The 14,667-nt window shown below is 42.2% G+C and overlaps 1 protein-coding gene across 1 annotated transcript in view; it reads left to right on the forward strand.

Annotated features, from left to right (window-relative positions):
- Positions 1 to 14,667, forward strand: part of chaf1b (chromatin assembly factor 1, subunit B) — a 60,592-nt gene that overhangs the window by 14,284 nt on the left and 31,641 nt on the right. The window contains exons 5-8 of the mRNA XM_063049790.1: positions 1,177 to 1,280; positions 2,474 to 2,570; positions 4,867 to 4,945; positions 12,066 to 12,159. Coding sequence (XP_062905860.1) covers positions 1,177 to 1,280; positions 2,474 to 2,570; positions 4,867 to 4,945; positions 12,066 to 12,159 — 374 coding nt within the window. The remainder of the gene's footprint in view (positions 1 to 1,176; positions 1,281 to 2,473; positions 2,571 to 4,866; positions 4,946 to 12,065; positions 12,160 to 14,667) is intronic.

Genomic DNA, 14,667 nt, shown 5'->3' on the forward strand with positions numbered 1-14,667 from the left:
CGAGGCTGCTTAGCAAGCTAAAAGCCTGTGATATTACAGGAAGGATACTAGCATGGATGGAGCTTTGGCTGATTGGCAAGAGGCAAGGAATAAAGGAAACCTTTTCTGATTGGATGCCAGTGACTAGTGGTGTTCTGCAGGGATTGGTATTAGGACTGCTTCTTTTTACGTTTTATGTCAATTGTTTAGATGGGAAAATTGCTGGCTTTGTGGGCAAGTTTACAGATGATACAAATATAGATGGAGGGTGTTGAGGAAGCAGGGAGACTGCAGAAGGACTTGAGGCAGATTAGGAGAATGGGCAAAGAAGATGGAATACAGCATTGGCAAGTGTAGAAGAAATAAGAGCATAGACTATTTTCTAAACTGGGAGAAAATTCAAAATTCTGAGGTGCAAAGGGAGCTGGGAGTCCTCGTGCAAGATTCACTAAAGATTAATTTGTAGGTTGAGTCGGTGGTGAGGAAGCCAAATGCAATGTTAGCATTTATTTTGAGAGTACTAGAATATAAGAGCAAGGATGTAATGCTGAGGCTTTTTGAGGCAATCATTTGTAATATTATGAGCATTATCCAAGAAGGATGTGCTGACATTGGAGAGGGTTCAAAGTTGGTACACAAAAATGATTCCAGGACTGAAAGGCTTATCGAATGAGGAGCATTTGATGGCTCTGGGCTGTACTCACTAGGATTTACAAGATTTAGAGGGGATCTCATTGAAACCTATTGAATGTTGAAAGCCCTAGGTAGAGTAGATAATGGAGAGGATGTTTCCCATAGTAGGGGAGTCTAAAACCAGATGGCACAACCTCAGAATAGAGGCATGCCCATTTAGAACAGAGATGAGGAGGCATTTCTTTACCCAGAATCTGTAGAATTTGTTGCCACAGGTAGATGTGGAGGCCAGGTCGTTGTATTTGAGGTGGATGTTGCCAGCTTCTTGATAAGCCGCCGGCGCGTGAAAGGTTATGGGTAGAGCAGAGGGGAAATGGATCAGCCATGATGAAATGGTGGAGCAGATTCTCTGGGCCAGATGGCCAAATTCTGCTCCGGTATCTTTTGGGGTCTTGTGAAAAACTGACTGAATAAATGTAATTCTGGAAATAGCCATTGTCCCTTAGAGGTGAATTTTTGGAATTTGTTTTTATTGATAATATATATTTTGTGTGTTTCTTGCAGAGGGCACATAGAAGACGTGTACGATATCTGCTGGACAACTGATGGAAATCACATGGTGTCTGGATCTGTTGACAACACAGCCATTATGTGGGACATTATTAAAGGTAGGAATAAATTGATCAAAAGTTGCCTTTCTTAAAGAAATTGATTGATTATTTAATCTTGCCCTCCTTGTTGTTCCTACCTTAATATCTTTTCCTTGGTCACTGGAAAGGCAAAGGTGATTACTAAATCAAAGGGAAGACTTGCATCCTTGATTCCTCTTTTAATAAGAACTAAAAATCGAGTAAAAATATCTTAAGATCATATCACATCGGTATGCTTTACTTTAGTACAAAGTACTTCAGATGCTGCGGTTCCATTTGTCCTGCTCCAGCTAGTCTTCCACCGAGCAAACACTGGAGGGCAGCACCAAGATCCTCAAGTCCTGACATTTCTTTAAATTTTCCAAGTAGCATTTTTCAGGAGGGCGCTTCATGTTACATTTGAGTCAGGTTGTAGTGTCCCTGGCACTAGCACAGATACACCTGTAGGATGCTCCTTCTGTCTGGTCTCCTTTGTTGGCGGACCTTGTTTTAGCTGACCCATCTCATGGAATTAAGAGTTTAGATGTGGTCCTAATGGCACACTGATTGTAAAAGTCCAACTTAATCCAACTGGTGCATTTTAAATTTTCGTCTCTGATGTTACCATCCGCAGTCTAAGCCACCTTATTTCATACAGGCACTTTATCGCTATTTAAAGCAGAGAGTTTGTTTTACTTAATTCAGACTGACAAGGCAATGGTTTAAAAATGCATCCACCTATCAGTGTCTTCTTACCAAATTCCCCTTCCTGCCTATGTCAATTGTGAAGAACTTGACAATCTGGCCACGTGAAGAATTATGGATGATGTGTCACATATACTGTGTTGAATTTCTCCTGGACTAAACTCTCCATTTCTCTGATGTATGCACTAAGTGTCTCTGGTTTAGAAATGAATAAATAGTCACTTTTTCAGGCCGGGACCCTTTTTCACGAAGCTGATAGAGGAGGTCCGAAACGTTGACTGTTCATTCATTTCCATAGATGCTGCCTGACATGCTGAGTTCCTCCAGCATTTTGTGTGTGTTGCTTGGATTTCCAGCGTCTGCAGAATCTCTTGTGTTTCTGGTTTGGAAATGCATGGGAGAGCATAATGTGATTGCTGTTTTATTATAACTGAAAAGTGATTTAAAGCACTTATTGCTTATGACTGGCAAACTTGATTATGCTACAGTTGCCCTGAATCATTAACTGTGTCCATCAATCATTCCAGGGATAAAGCTGTCAATCTTTAATGAACACAAGAGCTATGTGCAAGGTGTTACATGGGATCCTTTGGGGCAGTACATCGCAACACTTAGCTGTGACCGGTAAGGACAATTTAATTTTTCCTCCTCCTTTCATAATGGACTCTAAAATTTTCCCTGTCACTGATAGCAAACTGATTGGTGTATATATCCCAGTTTTCTCTCTAACTCCCTTTTTTTTAAGTATTGGGTTAAATTAGTTACCTTAGTAACTCTTCCAGAATCTAAAGAAAGTTGGAAAATGACCACCAATGTATGTACTATTCCCCAGGACAACTTCCTTGAATACCTTGGGATAAAAGATTAAACTTTATTTGTTGTGTAAATGTCAAAACATCAGAATCAGATTTAATATTACCAGCATGCGGTGAGAAATTTGATGTTAGGCGGCTATAGTACACTGCAATATATAATAATAAAACTAAATTATAGTAAGCAATATATATTATAGGGCAAAAAGAAAAGTGAAAAAAAGTAGGACTGTACGTTCTCCCCATGACTCTGTGGATTTCCTCCGGGTGCTTCAGTTTCCTTGCATGTTCCAAAGATATACAGGTTAGGGTTAGTAAGTTGTGGGCATGCTATTTGGTGCCAGAAACATGGCAACACTTGCAGGCTGCCCCTGGCATATCCTCAGATTGTGCTGGTAATTGATGTAAACAATGCATTTCACTGTATGTCTCAATGTACATATGACAAGTAGCACTAATCACACTTCCCATCACTACATTTATCTTTTCCTTTATTAATGGAGTTACTCATCTCCTTTCGGTTTTGCAGAACATTCCCTTCCCAGCCTTGGTCACTTTTTTAAAATTTACTTCGTGCATGGTAACGTAGCGGTTGGCATAATGCTGTTACAGCGCCAAGAACCCTGGGTCAATTCTGTCACTGTCTGTAAGGAGTTTGTACATTCTCCCTGTGGCTGCATGGGTTTGCTCCGGGGGCTCTGGTTTCCTCCCACATTACAAAGTTGTATGGGTTAGTGGGTTAATTGCTCATGTCTATAATGGGTGGCAAGGGCCTGCGGAGCCAGAAGAGCCTGTTACTGTGTTCTGTCTCTATGAAAAATAATAAATAATAATTGAATCTAGTCACAGATTTTCCAAAGAGGCTGACCTCTTCTGCAGCTGGTGTTCCACAGTGTTAGAGCTCCCTTTCCTCAATTTCTATCCCATTTTACCAAAGTGGTGAGGTTTGCAATCCTCGTTTTTCAGTACTGTAGAAGAGAAGGATTGTAAGTATCTTGTACCCCTCGAAAGGACTTTGACTGTTTGAAAGGATTAATATTATCAACCTTAAGAGTGCAGAGGAGGCTTGGCCTAGACTTGAGAACTTGTCTTATAAGGGTAGCCTGAGCTTTTCTCTCTGAAGCGAAGAAAGATGAGAGTTGTCTTGATAGATATACATGGGATTTATTGATCTATTGAGATATAGTACGTAATTGGCCCTGTGAGCCACTCTGCCTCGCAATCCTCCGATTTAACCCTAGTCGAATCATGGGACAATTTACAATGACCAATTAACCTACCAACCAGACTGTGGGTGGAAACCGGAGCACTTGGAGGAAACCCACATGGCCACAGGGAGAACATACAAACTCCTTACAGACAGCGGTACGAATTGAACCTGGCTCACTGGTACTGTAAAGTATTGTGCTAACCACTACGCTACCGTGCCACCCCAGTGATGGTAAGAGGCATAGATCAAGTGGATAGCCAGATACTTTTTCCCTGGGTGAAAATGTGTAGGCATAACTTTAAGGTGTTGAGAAAAGTGTAAGGGGAATGTTAAGGGAACGTTTTTGTTTACATAGGGTGGGAAGTGCTTGGAATGCGCCCCCAGGATGATGGTAGAGGAAGATACATCAGAAATACTTAAGAGACTTAGACACACGAATGAAAGCAAAATGGAGGTCTGTGTGGGAGGGAAGGGTGAACTTGATCTAGAGTAGGTTAATGGGTCAGCACAACATTGTGGGCTGAATGGCCTGTACTGTGCTGTAATGTTCCAAGTTTTATGTTAACATGGATGACTTATCTCCAGCTCCTTCAGCAATGCTTGTAATTTATCAGTTCCACAAATTGATTAGATTGGTTTATTCTGTAAAGTAGAGTTCATTACCCAGGTATTTCCATAATGAACACTGATACTTGGCGCAAGGTCAAGTTAAAAGGCTTCTTGACGTTGGCCGAAGTTTTGACCTTTCCATTAACTGTGTTCATTTTAATATCAATATTCTAATTTTATTTGTCAGTATATATTTTTTAAATTTTCATGGTTTCTGTTTTTTGACGTTAGATTAAATTGAAGGATTCAGTGCTAAATTATTGAAAGACCTGTGGCTTTGTTTTTGCAGGGTAATGCGTGTGTACAGCACACAGACCAAAAAAGTAGCCTTTAACGTAAGCAAGATGTCAGCTGGTTGTGATGGAGAGGTAAGTCCTAACAGAGGGAAGAAAAGAGGCATACAAGATGCACCGCTGTGCCGTGGAGAACATACGGCAGCTGTGAAAGGAGCTGCCCTCATTGTATCAGACTATGAGGATCCCGGAATTGGTGTCTACCTGCATGTGAGGACCCACCAGTAGACAATCCTTTTAGAGAACATCATACTCAGCTCATAAGAACATAAGAAATAGGAGCAGGAATAGGCCAACTGGCCCGTCGAGCCTGCTCCGCCATCCAATAAGATCGTGGCTGATCTGGCCATGGACTCACCTCCACCTTCCTGCCTTTTCCCCATAACCCTTAATTCCCCATCTATGCAAAAATCTATCCAGCCTTTCCTTAGATATATTTACTGAGGTAGCCTCCACTGCTTCATTGGGCAGAGAATTCCACAGACTCACCACTCTCTGGGAAAAGTAGTTCCTCTTCATCTCTGACCTAAATCTACTCCCACAAATCTTGAGGCTCTGTCCCTTCATTCTAGTCTCACCTATCAGTGGAGACAACTTCCTTGCCTCTATCTTATCTATCCCTTTCATACTTCTATATGGTTCTATAAGATCTCTCATTCTTCTGAATTCTAGCGGGTACAGTCCCTGGCAACTCCATCTCTCCTTATAGTCTACCCCCCTCATCTCTGGAATCAACCTGCTCTTAGTGGAGGTTCATAGCCAGTACATCCCTTTTTTGCTTTATATAATTATAAAAGCCTTTACTATCCATTTTTATATTTTGTGCTACTTTCTTTTCATAATCTAGCTTCCCTGTCTTTATTGATTGCTTAGCGGTACTTAGTTGCTTTTTAAAGTTTTCCCAATTTTCCAGTTCTCCGCTACTCCTGGCAACTTTGTATGCATGAACTTTAATTTGATGCCTTCTTTTAGTTCCTTAGTTATCCAAGGCCGGCTCTCCCCACCCTTATTATCCTTGCTTTTAACTGGAATATACTTCCGTTGAGCACGCTGCAAAATCTCCTTGAGAATCTTCCACTGTTCCTCAACTGTCCCATCGTATAGCCTGTGTTCCCAGTCTACACGAGCCAAATCCTCCCATAGTAGTCTCCATTGTTTAGGCATAATACACTGGTTTTAAATTGAACTGTTGCACCTTCCATTTGTATGAGAAATTCAGTCAAACTGTGATCACTCTTTCCAAGAGGATCCCTAACTACAAGATCACTATTTTTACCTGTCTCGTTGCACAGGACAGGATCTAAGATGGCACGTTCCCTTGTGAGTTCAGTAACATGCTGTTCAAGAAAGCCATCACGGATGCATTCTATGAAGTCCTCCTCAAGGCTCGAGAGATCACACTTGGAAGTACATCAATTTGCAGGTCATACGAACAACCATGGAGCAATATGATTCAGTAGTCTAAATGCCTTTGTTCTGAGGGTTAAATATTGGCAAAGAAATAGGGGGTAGTTCTCCCACTCGTCACAACTGTACAGATCATCAAGAGCCAGATCAGAGGGCCAAAACAACACACAAAATGTTGGAGGAATTCGGCAAGTCTGGCAGCATCTATGGAATGGAAGAAACAGTCGCGTTTTGAGCCAACATTCTTCAGGTCTCAACTGTTTATTCTTTTCCATGGATGTTACCAGACTTGCTGAGTAATGCCAGCATTTTAGACCATAAGACATAAGAGCAGAATTAGGCCATTCAGCCCATCAATCTGCTCCACTATTCCATCATGGCTGATTTATTTTCCCCCTCAACCTCATTCTCCTGCCTTCTCCCGGTAACATTTGATGCCAACTAATCAAGAATTTATCATCCTCCGCTTTAAATATACCCAATGTGTTCCGCAGATTCACCATCAGTGATTAGGAACAACATAAAATGGAGACCTGGGGAGGTTTAAATCTTTCACAAGCTACTTTTTACCAATAGTCTCAGCTCTCAAGTCATGTCTGTGGAGACCCCTTGTGGCAGAAAATTAGTCTTTAATAAACATTTTGATTTAATGGACACACTAATTGCTATAAATGAGGTGATTTGATAGAGGTATACAAAATTATTAAGGGGTATAGATAGGATAAATACAAGCAGGCTTTTTCCACTGAGATTAGATGAGACTAGAACGAGAGGTCCTGGGTTAAGGATGAAAGTTGAAATGTTTAACTGGAACATGGTGGGGGGGAGCTTCATTTGGAGGCTGGTGAGGATGTGGAACGAGCTGCCAGTGGAAGTGGTGGATGTGGAGTTTGATTTCAATATTTACCAGAAATTTGGATGGGTACATAGATGGGAGGGGTATGGAGGGTAGTGGTCTGGATGCAGGTCAATGGGACTAGGCAGAATGATGGTGTGGTATAGGCTAGATGGGCTGAAGGATCTGTGCTGTGCTGTTGCATGACTATGACTTTGAATAATCTGGTCACGGAGCTCCAATTGTTGTTTAAAGGAGTGTTCATTGCGAAGACATCCAGCCAAAGCTTCAGCCCCCTTCCTTTCCAGTTTCATTGAAGGGTTGACTGTTTATTCCTTTATGTAGATGCTGCCTGACCTGTTGAGTTCCATCAGCATTTTGTATCTGTTGTTTTGGCCTTCTGATTTGGCCCTTGATGATCTGTGCGGTTCTTTGTGACAAGTGGCAGAATTATCTCTAATTTCCTGGCCAATATTTAACCCTCAGAACAAAGGCTTTTAGACTACTAAAATATTGCTCCATTGTTGTTTGTGTGACCTTCATGTATGAACTGCAAATTGATTGTGTTTCCTACATTGCAAATAGCGGTGTGATCTCTCGAGTCGAGTATGATGTTCTCTTCAGAGGTTGTCTATTGGTAGGTCTTAAGGAGGCTGTGGGGACCGATCCAGGATCCTCATATTCTGGTGCAGTGTGGACAAGAGTAAGTGGTGGTTGTGTTAGCGGCTGGGTCTTTTGGTTTTTCAGTCTCTCCTTTCATAGCTGTTGCTTATTCTCTGCAGCACAGCGGAGGGTGTTCTCGTGTAGCACAGCTCCATCTTGAACACATTTCCTCCAGGTGCATCTATTGAATGCAATGTCTTCCTAGTCTTTAGATCCAAAATTGAATTTCTTCGGATTGATCTTGGTGTTATTTTTGAAGTATTTCCTTTGCCCACTAGGGGCTCGTTGACCTTCCTTCAACTAGGAGTAAAGGATCTGTCTGGGGAATTGCGAAGTATTGCGAAGAGTAGCAGTCTTGGTGCTTAGGGTGGATAGGGAGAGATTAGCTTTATTTGTCACATGAATGCCGTAACATACAATTAATCGTCAAATGCCACACTTCCGGTGCCAATATGATGCACACATAACCTTAACCTGTACGTCGCTGGAATGTGGGAGGAAACTGGAGCACCCAGAGGAAACCCGCGCGATCACAAGGAGAACATACAACCTCCTTACGGACAGCAGTGCGTAATTGAATCCTGATTGGTGAAAGCTGGTGCTGTGAAGCGATGTACCAACCGCGACTCTGTTGTGTCACCTGTAAACCCGGTCTTCTAGAGAAACTGGTGTTGCCCAGTACGTACAAAAGAAACTTTACAGGAGTTGTTGAAAAGGTACGTGGAGAGGTATCCTCCAGGATGCTCATAGCCACACAGCCATCAACGTGTAGAGAGAGAGAGAGAGTAGAACAGTAGGCTAAGCACGCATGCTACCCAGTAGGCAAGGATTAAGGGGCTCAACCTCAGAAGATCATACAATAAAATTTCTTTAAAAATAGAACCTAAGACCAAGACCTTTATTTCCATTTAATGATCTGGAAATGTTTTGAGACAACACACTGTCTACTGTTTATCCCAATGCACATGGAACCACGTAATTAGACTGCTAACTGCACTCAGTAGGACCACTTGAAAGAATCAGAATCAGGTTTATAATTATCGTTATGTGGTAGTAATAAAACAATTACAATTTTATTTAAACGGAGAAATTGAGCTAATGATTCTAATTATCCACCCTGCAGAGACTTGACTGCATCTTGAACTCACTGGCAACCTGTCGCAAAAATTAGGTTTACATGTAGCTTAAATTCTATTACGTAGCGGTTAGTGCAACACAATTACAGCTTGGGGCATTTGTCGTTCAATCCTGGTGCCCTCTGTAAGGAGTTTGTATGTCCTCCCCATGGAATGCATGGGTTTTCCCTGGGTACTCCAGTTTCCTTCCACAGTCCAAAAACATAACGGGCAGGTTAGTTAGTCATTGTAAATTGTCCCGTGATTGGGTTAGCGTTAATTTGGGGTTATTGATGGGTGGTATGGCCTGAAGAGCTGGAAGAACTGCATCTCTAAATTTAAAAAAAAGTATAGAAAATAAAGTTCTGAATTAAAAATTTCTGATCCCTATCTCATATCCAATACAGAGAATGGAGACATTTAAGGCCGAGGGGAGCGTTGTTAACCAAATTGCCTCAGAGAATCGGATTTATTATCACTGACATATGACATGCAGTTTGTTTTGCGGCATCAGTACAGTATAATACATAAAATATACACTGTAAATTACAAAAGCAAACATATATGAGGTAGTATTCATGGGTTTGTTGTTCTTTCGGAAATCGGATGATGGAGGGGAAGAACCTGTTCCTAAAGTGTTGAGTTTGTATCTTCAGGCTCTTTTACCTCCTCTCTGGTAGTAGTGAAAAGGGAGCATGTCCTGGGTGATGTGCGGCCTTAACGATGTCTCAAAAAGGTGGCACCCATCACTTTTTGTGAAGATGCCCTCGATAGAGGAAGTGCTGTGATGGAGGTGCTCGCTAGTGCCCATTATGGAGCAAGCTGAGTTTACAACCCCCTGCAGTTTTTTTCCAATCCTGTGCGGTGAAACCTACATAACAGCTGTAAACCATGTGAAAATATCCCATTAGCTAAATGTACTTGCACTCCAAACTGTTAGAAAGGAATCAGTATGCAGTTACAGCTCAGACTCTGGCCAGATGGTATCAGAAGGTAACGTCCAATACTGTCCTCCCAAATTTTATTGAGTGTAAGAATTAAGGACAGACTTATTGTTGCATCAGTCTGTGAGTTCATTTTCCCACCTAGGATCGTACGTAGAAAAAGACACACGAAATTCTGCAGATGTTGGAAATCCAAAGGTCAAAGGTTCAGTTTATTATCAAAGTATGTATGCAGAATACAACTGTGAGATTTGTCTTCTCCAGATAGCCATAGCATACAGAAATGCATAAAACTAGTTGAAAGACATATCAATCTTTCCCTCCCCCGGCTCGAAACAAAACTTGCAAATCTCAACTCCCACCCCCCCCCCCAACACCTCTCCCGCACAAAAACTATCATATCACCCAAACACCCAGCCCACCAGTCGGCAACAAGAAAGAATGGATGAGAACACAAAGAAAACGTAGAACTGAAAGAGGCCAATATGAAGTGCAGTTACTTCGAACTACAGTCCAATCTATAAATCTCAGAATTTTTATAACATTTCCCAACACAGAATGCCGAAGGAACTCAGCAGGTCAGGCAGCATCTATGGAAAGGAATGAACAGTTGATGTTTTGGGTCGAGACCTTACGTCAGGACCAAAAATGAGTGAAAAAGAAGCCCCTTTCAAACAGGACAGCAAGGAATAGACCCTTTGGCCCATCATTATTGTGTGAATTACAATGCTAAATTAAGTTAATCCCACCTGCCTGCCCATCGTCTCTCCACTTCCCATTATTCTCTGTTGGTTCATGTGTGTCTCTCCCTAAATGCCTCTTTTATTAAAAAAAACATAAATTGTGAAATACGGAGGGCCCAGTCCTGATTTCTATGACAATCCCACAAGTAACAATTTGGCAACGAAAGGTGGGATTTGGAGAGAGGATGTTGAGATAAAAGGGGAAATGATTTTTTACTATTGCCCTAGGCACAATCCACTAGTTGGATGAATAATCAATTCCCATTCTGGAGCCTCCTGGATTGAACAGAAATTCTCATTATATGAAATAACCTGTTTTCAGTGGCTGCAGCAAGTGTATTTAACGTGGAGTGTGTTATTTGGTGTTACTGAGGCTGCAGCTTGTGCACGGCTCCTGGTCCTGTAAACTAGCTCAGCAAGTAGTTCTCGACCCCGAGCAGGCACAACAGGGGTCCCTGGCAGCTAGTACTGTCCACACATCAGATGGCAAAGGCAAGCCCATTGGTAGACTACCAGAGCCCACCCAGACCCGGCTGCTTATTAACTTTCTTCCCTCCGTAGTTTGTCAGTGTTCTCTGCGTTTATGAGGCCGGCCACCTTGTCGAAATCATTCCAGCAGGTTTTGAGCCTTTAGTTAATCTGCCAACTTCAAAAGGAGTCTGTAAAGTTATTTCTTATGGTCATACCTGTTATCTCCTTACTCATAAAGAGCTAGAACATAGATCACTACTGCACAGTACAGGCCATTCGGCCCCAATGTTGTATCGACCTTTTAACCTCCAAGATCAACCTAGGCCTGCCCCCCTACATGCCCTCCATTTTTTTTTCATCCAAGTACCTATCTAAGACTCTTAAATGCTTCTAAAGTATCTGCCTCTACCACCATCTTTGGCAGCAAATTCCATGCATCCCCAACACTCCATTTAAAAAAAACACTACTTTTGACATCCTCCCTATACTTTAATCCAATCACAGTGTGTGCCCTCTCGTATTCGCATTTCCACGTTGGTTGTCTACTCTGTGTATCTCTCTTATCATATACACTCATATCAAGTCACCTCTCATTCTCCTTCGCTCCTAAGAGCGCAGTCTTTCCTCATAAGACATGCTCTGTAATCCAGGCAGCAGCCTGGCAAATCTCCGCACCATTTAAAGCTTCCACACCCTTACTATAATGAAGCAACTAAACTGAGCACAGGGTCTCAGATGTTAAAACATTAACAGTTTCTCTTCCCGCAGATGCTGCCTGACCTGCAGAATGTCCCCTGCAGGGGACATTTTCTCTTTTCTTTTGCAGATTTCCAGCATCTGCCATCTCTAGATATCTTATCTGCCTTCTCATTGACCTTGTTTTATTTATAGTATTTTCTGTGAGACCTAAGAACTTAGTGTAAGAGATTGCTTTTTTTTAAAGGAAAATTACTTCAGGTTTCGTCATTTTGAGAATTGAGATATATTTCCTGTTTTGTTGTTTTGAATTAATATCAGACCAAGAGCTATCGAATATTCCACGATGATGGTATGAAGTCATTCTTCCGCCGACTCACCTTCACACCAGATGGCTCCCTGCTTCTCACTCCAGGTAAGTGTTGACTTTACTTTGGATTACTGTGGGCAGTTTTGGGCCCCAGATTTGAGAGAAATTGTGCTGGCGTTGGAGAGGATCCAAAGGAGATTCACGAGAATTATTCTAGAAATGGAAGGGTTAACATATGAGGAGTGTTAGGTGGCTCTAGGCCTATGTGCGCTGGAGTTCAGAAGAATGATGGGGGCTGGGGGTATCTCATTGAAACCTATCGAAAGTTGAAAGGCCTAGACAGAATGGATGTGGGGAGGATGTTTCCTTAAGTGGAGAAGTCTAGGACCAGGTGTCATAGCCTCAGAATCGAAGAACTTTCCTTTAGAACAGAGATGAGGAGGGATTTCAGTAGCAGATGGTGGTGATCTATGGAATTCATGGCAGTCAGGTCATTGGGAATATTTAAAATGGAGGTTGATACATTCTTGATTTGTGAAGGTGTCAAACGTTACGGGGAGAGGGTAGGAGAACAATGCTGAGAGGGAAAATAAATCAGCCATGATGGAATAGTAGTTCAGACTCGATGGATTGAATGGCTTAATTCTGCTCCTATGTCTTATGATCACATGGTTTATACTGTAGCAGCAAGCTCCTTCTATAAGCTACAAGTAATAGATAAGATTTATGAGGGTACTGCCAGGACGCAAAGGCCTGAGTTATAGGGAAAGATTGAGCAGGTTAGCACTTTATTCTGTGAAATGTCTGGGACAGAGGGTGCAAACTCACAGTTGTGTATAAAATCGGGAGGGGCTTAGATAGGGTGAATGTGCACAGTTTTTTTTTAATTCCCCAGGTGACTAGAAAGGGAGCACTAGGGTTTATAGTTTAGGGTAAGAGGGGAACGATCTACAAGGGACCCAAGGAGTAATTTTCAGATGCAGAAGGAACAAGTTGCCAGAGGAACAACAGTAGAAAGACATTTGGATAAGTGCAATGGATGGGGGGGGGGGGATTTAGTTGAATAGGGTCCAAATGAGACTAACTTGGTGGACACTGTCGTTGGCATGGACCTGTTAATCCAGGGGTCTGCTCCGTGCTGTATTCCTCAATGAGTAACCATGCAGGGAATACAAAACTAATAATAGTTGATGTGGCTTTACTGCCTACTGTGACAACCATGTCGGATTCGCTGTCCTTTATCTTAGAAAGATGAGCTGAAATTGGAGAGGGTTCGGAGGAGGTTCATTTGAATGATTCTAGGGTTGAATGGCTTGTCAAATGAAGAGCATTTGATAGTTCTGTACCTGTATTCACTGGAATTCAGAAGAATGAGGGATGACCTCATTGAAACCTATCAAATGGTGAAAGGCCTCAATAGATTGGATGTGGGGAAGATGTTTCCTATGGTGGGGTGTCTAAGACCAGAGGACACAGTCTCGCAACAGAGGGGTGTCCTTTTAGAATAGAGACAAGGAAAATTTCTTAAGCCAGAGAGTGGTGAATCTGTGGAATTTGTTCCCACTGGCTGCTGTGGTGCCAAGTCTTTATGTATATTTAAGGCAGAGGTTGATAGGTTCTTGATTGGTTAGGACATGGGATGCGGTGAGAAGGCAAGAGATTGGGGCAGAGAGGGAAATTTGGATCAAACATGATAAAGTGGTGGAGAAGACTCGATGGGCCAAAGGGCCTAATTCTGCTCCTATATCTAATGGTCCTGCAGAAGTTTCCACAATGGCAGCAGTTGCCATGGTATTGAGCAATGCAGGCTGGGAAAGACCTGCTGTTAATCCCTCCCTGCTCACTGCTGAAGCTGCTGATCTCAGTCGCCTAGGTATTTTGCATCGATAAGATGTGAGAAATTAGGTCAGGTCAGGCTTCTGTTCTTGCTGTGTAGTGGACTGCATATCTGACAATCTTCAGTAAATGAAGGTGTACTTTCTCTGCTGTGCTTTGTAGGCTTGAGGGCTTTCACTGCTGAGAGATGCATGTAAGATCACACATCATGGAAAGGAGATGGTCTTTGGTGTGGCATTGCAGAGGAACCAGCTTTATTTGTCACATGTACATTGAAAATACATCATGAAAATACATTCAATGTACCCTCAGCTGCACGGACCAACCATTGGCTCTGAACAGGAAATTTTTACACGGCCTGAAAACTGTGCAGCACTTTAATAAAACATTATATAATAGAACATTCCAGCTGCGCAGCAACAAAGGCTATGTGCGCGGGAGCATTTCAGTTACTGCGGGACTGCGTATCCCTGCATCTTAGACACTGATTGCTTTGTTTGCATCAATGTCGAACACAGTCCGAGGTTGAGCTGGGGGCAGCCTGCAAGTGTCATCATGCTTCCAACTCCCAACATACAGTGGCATGCAAAAGTTTGGGCACCCCGATCAAAATTTCTGTTACTGTGAATAGCTAAGCGAGTAAAAGAGGACCTGATTTCCAAAAGGCATAAAGTTAAAGATGACACATTTTTAAAATATTTTAAGCAAGATTACTTTTTTATTTCCATCTTTTAGAGTTTCAAAATAACAAAAAAGGAAAAGGGCCCGAAGCAAAAG

This window comes from Mobula hypostoma, chromosome 6, assembly GCF_963921235.1.
Source record: "Mobula hypostoma chromosome 6, sMobHyp1.1, whole genome shotgun sequence".
Taxonomy (NCBI): Eukaryota; Metazoa; Chordata; class Chondrichthyes; order Myliobatiformes; family Myliobatidae; genus Mobula; species Mobula hypostoma.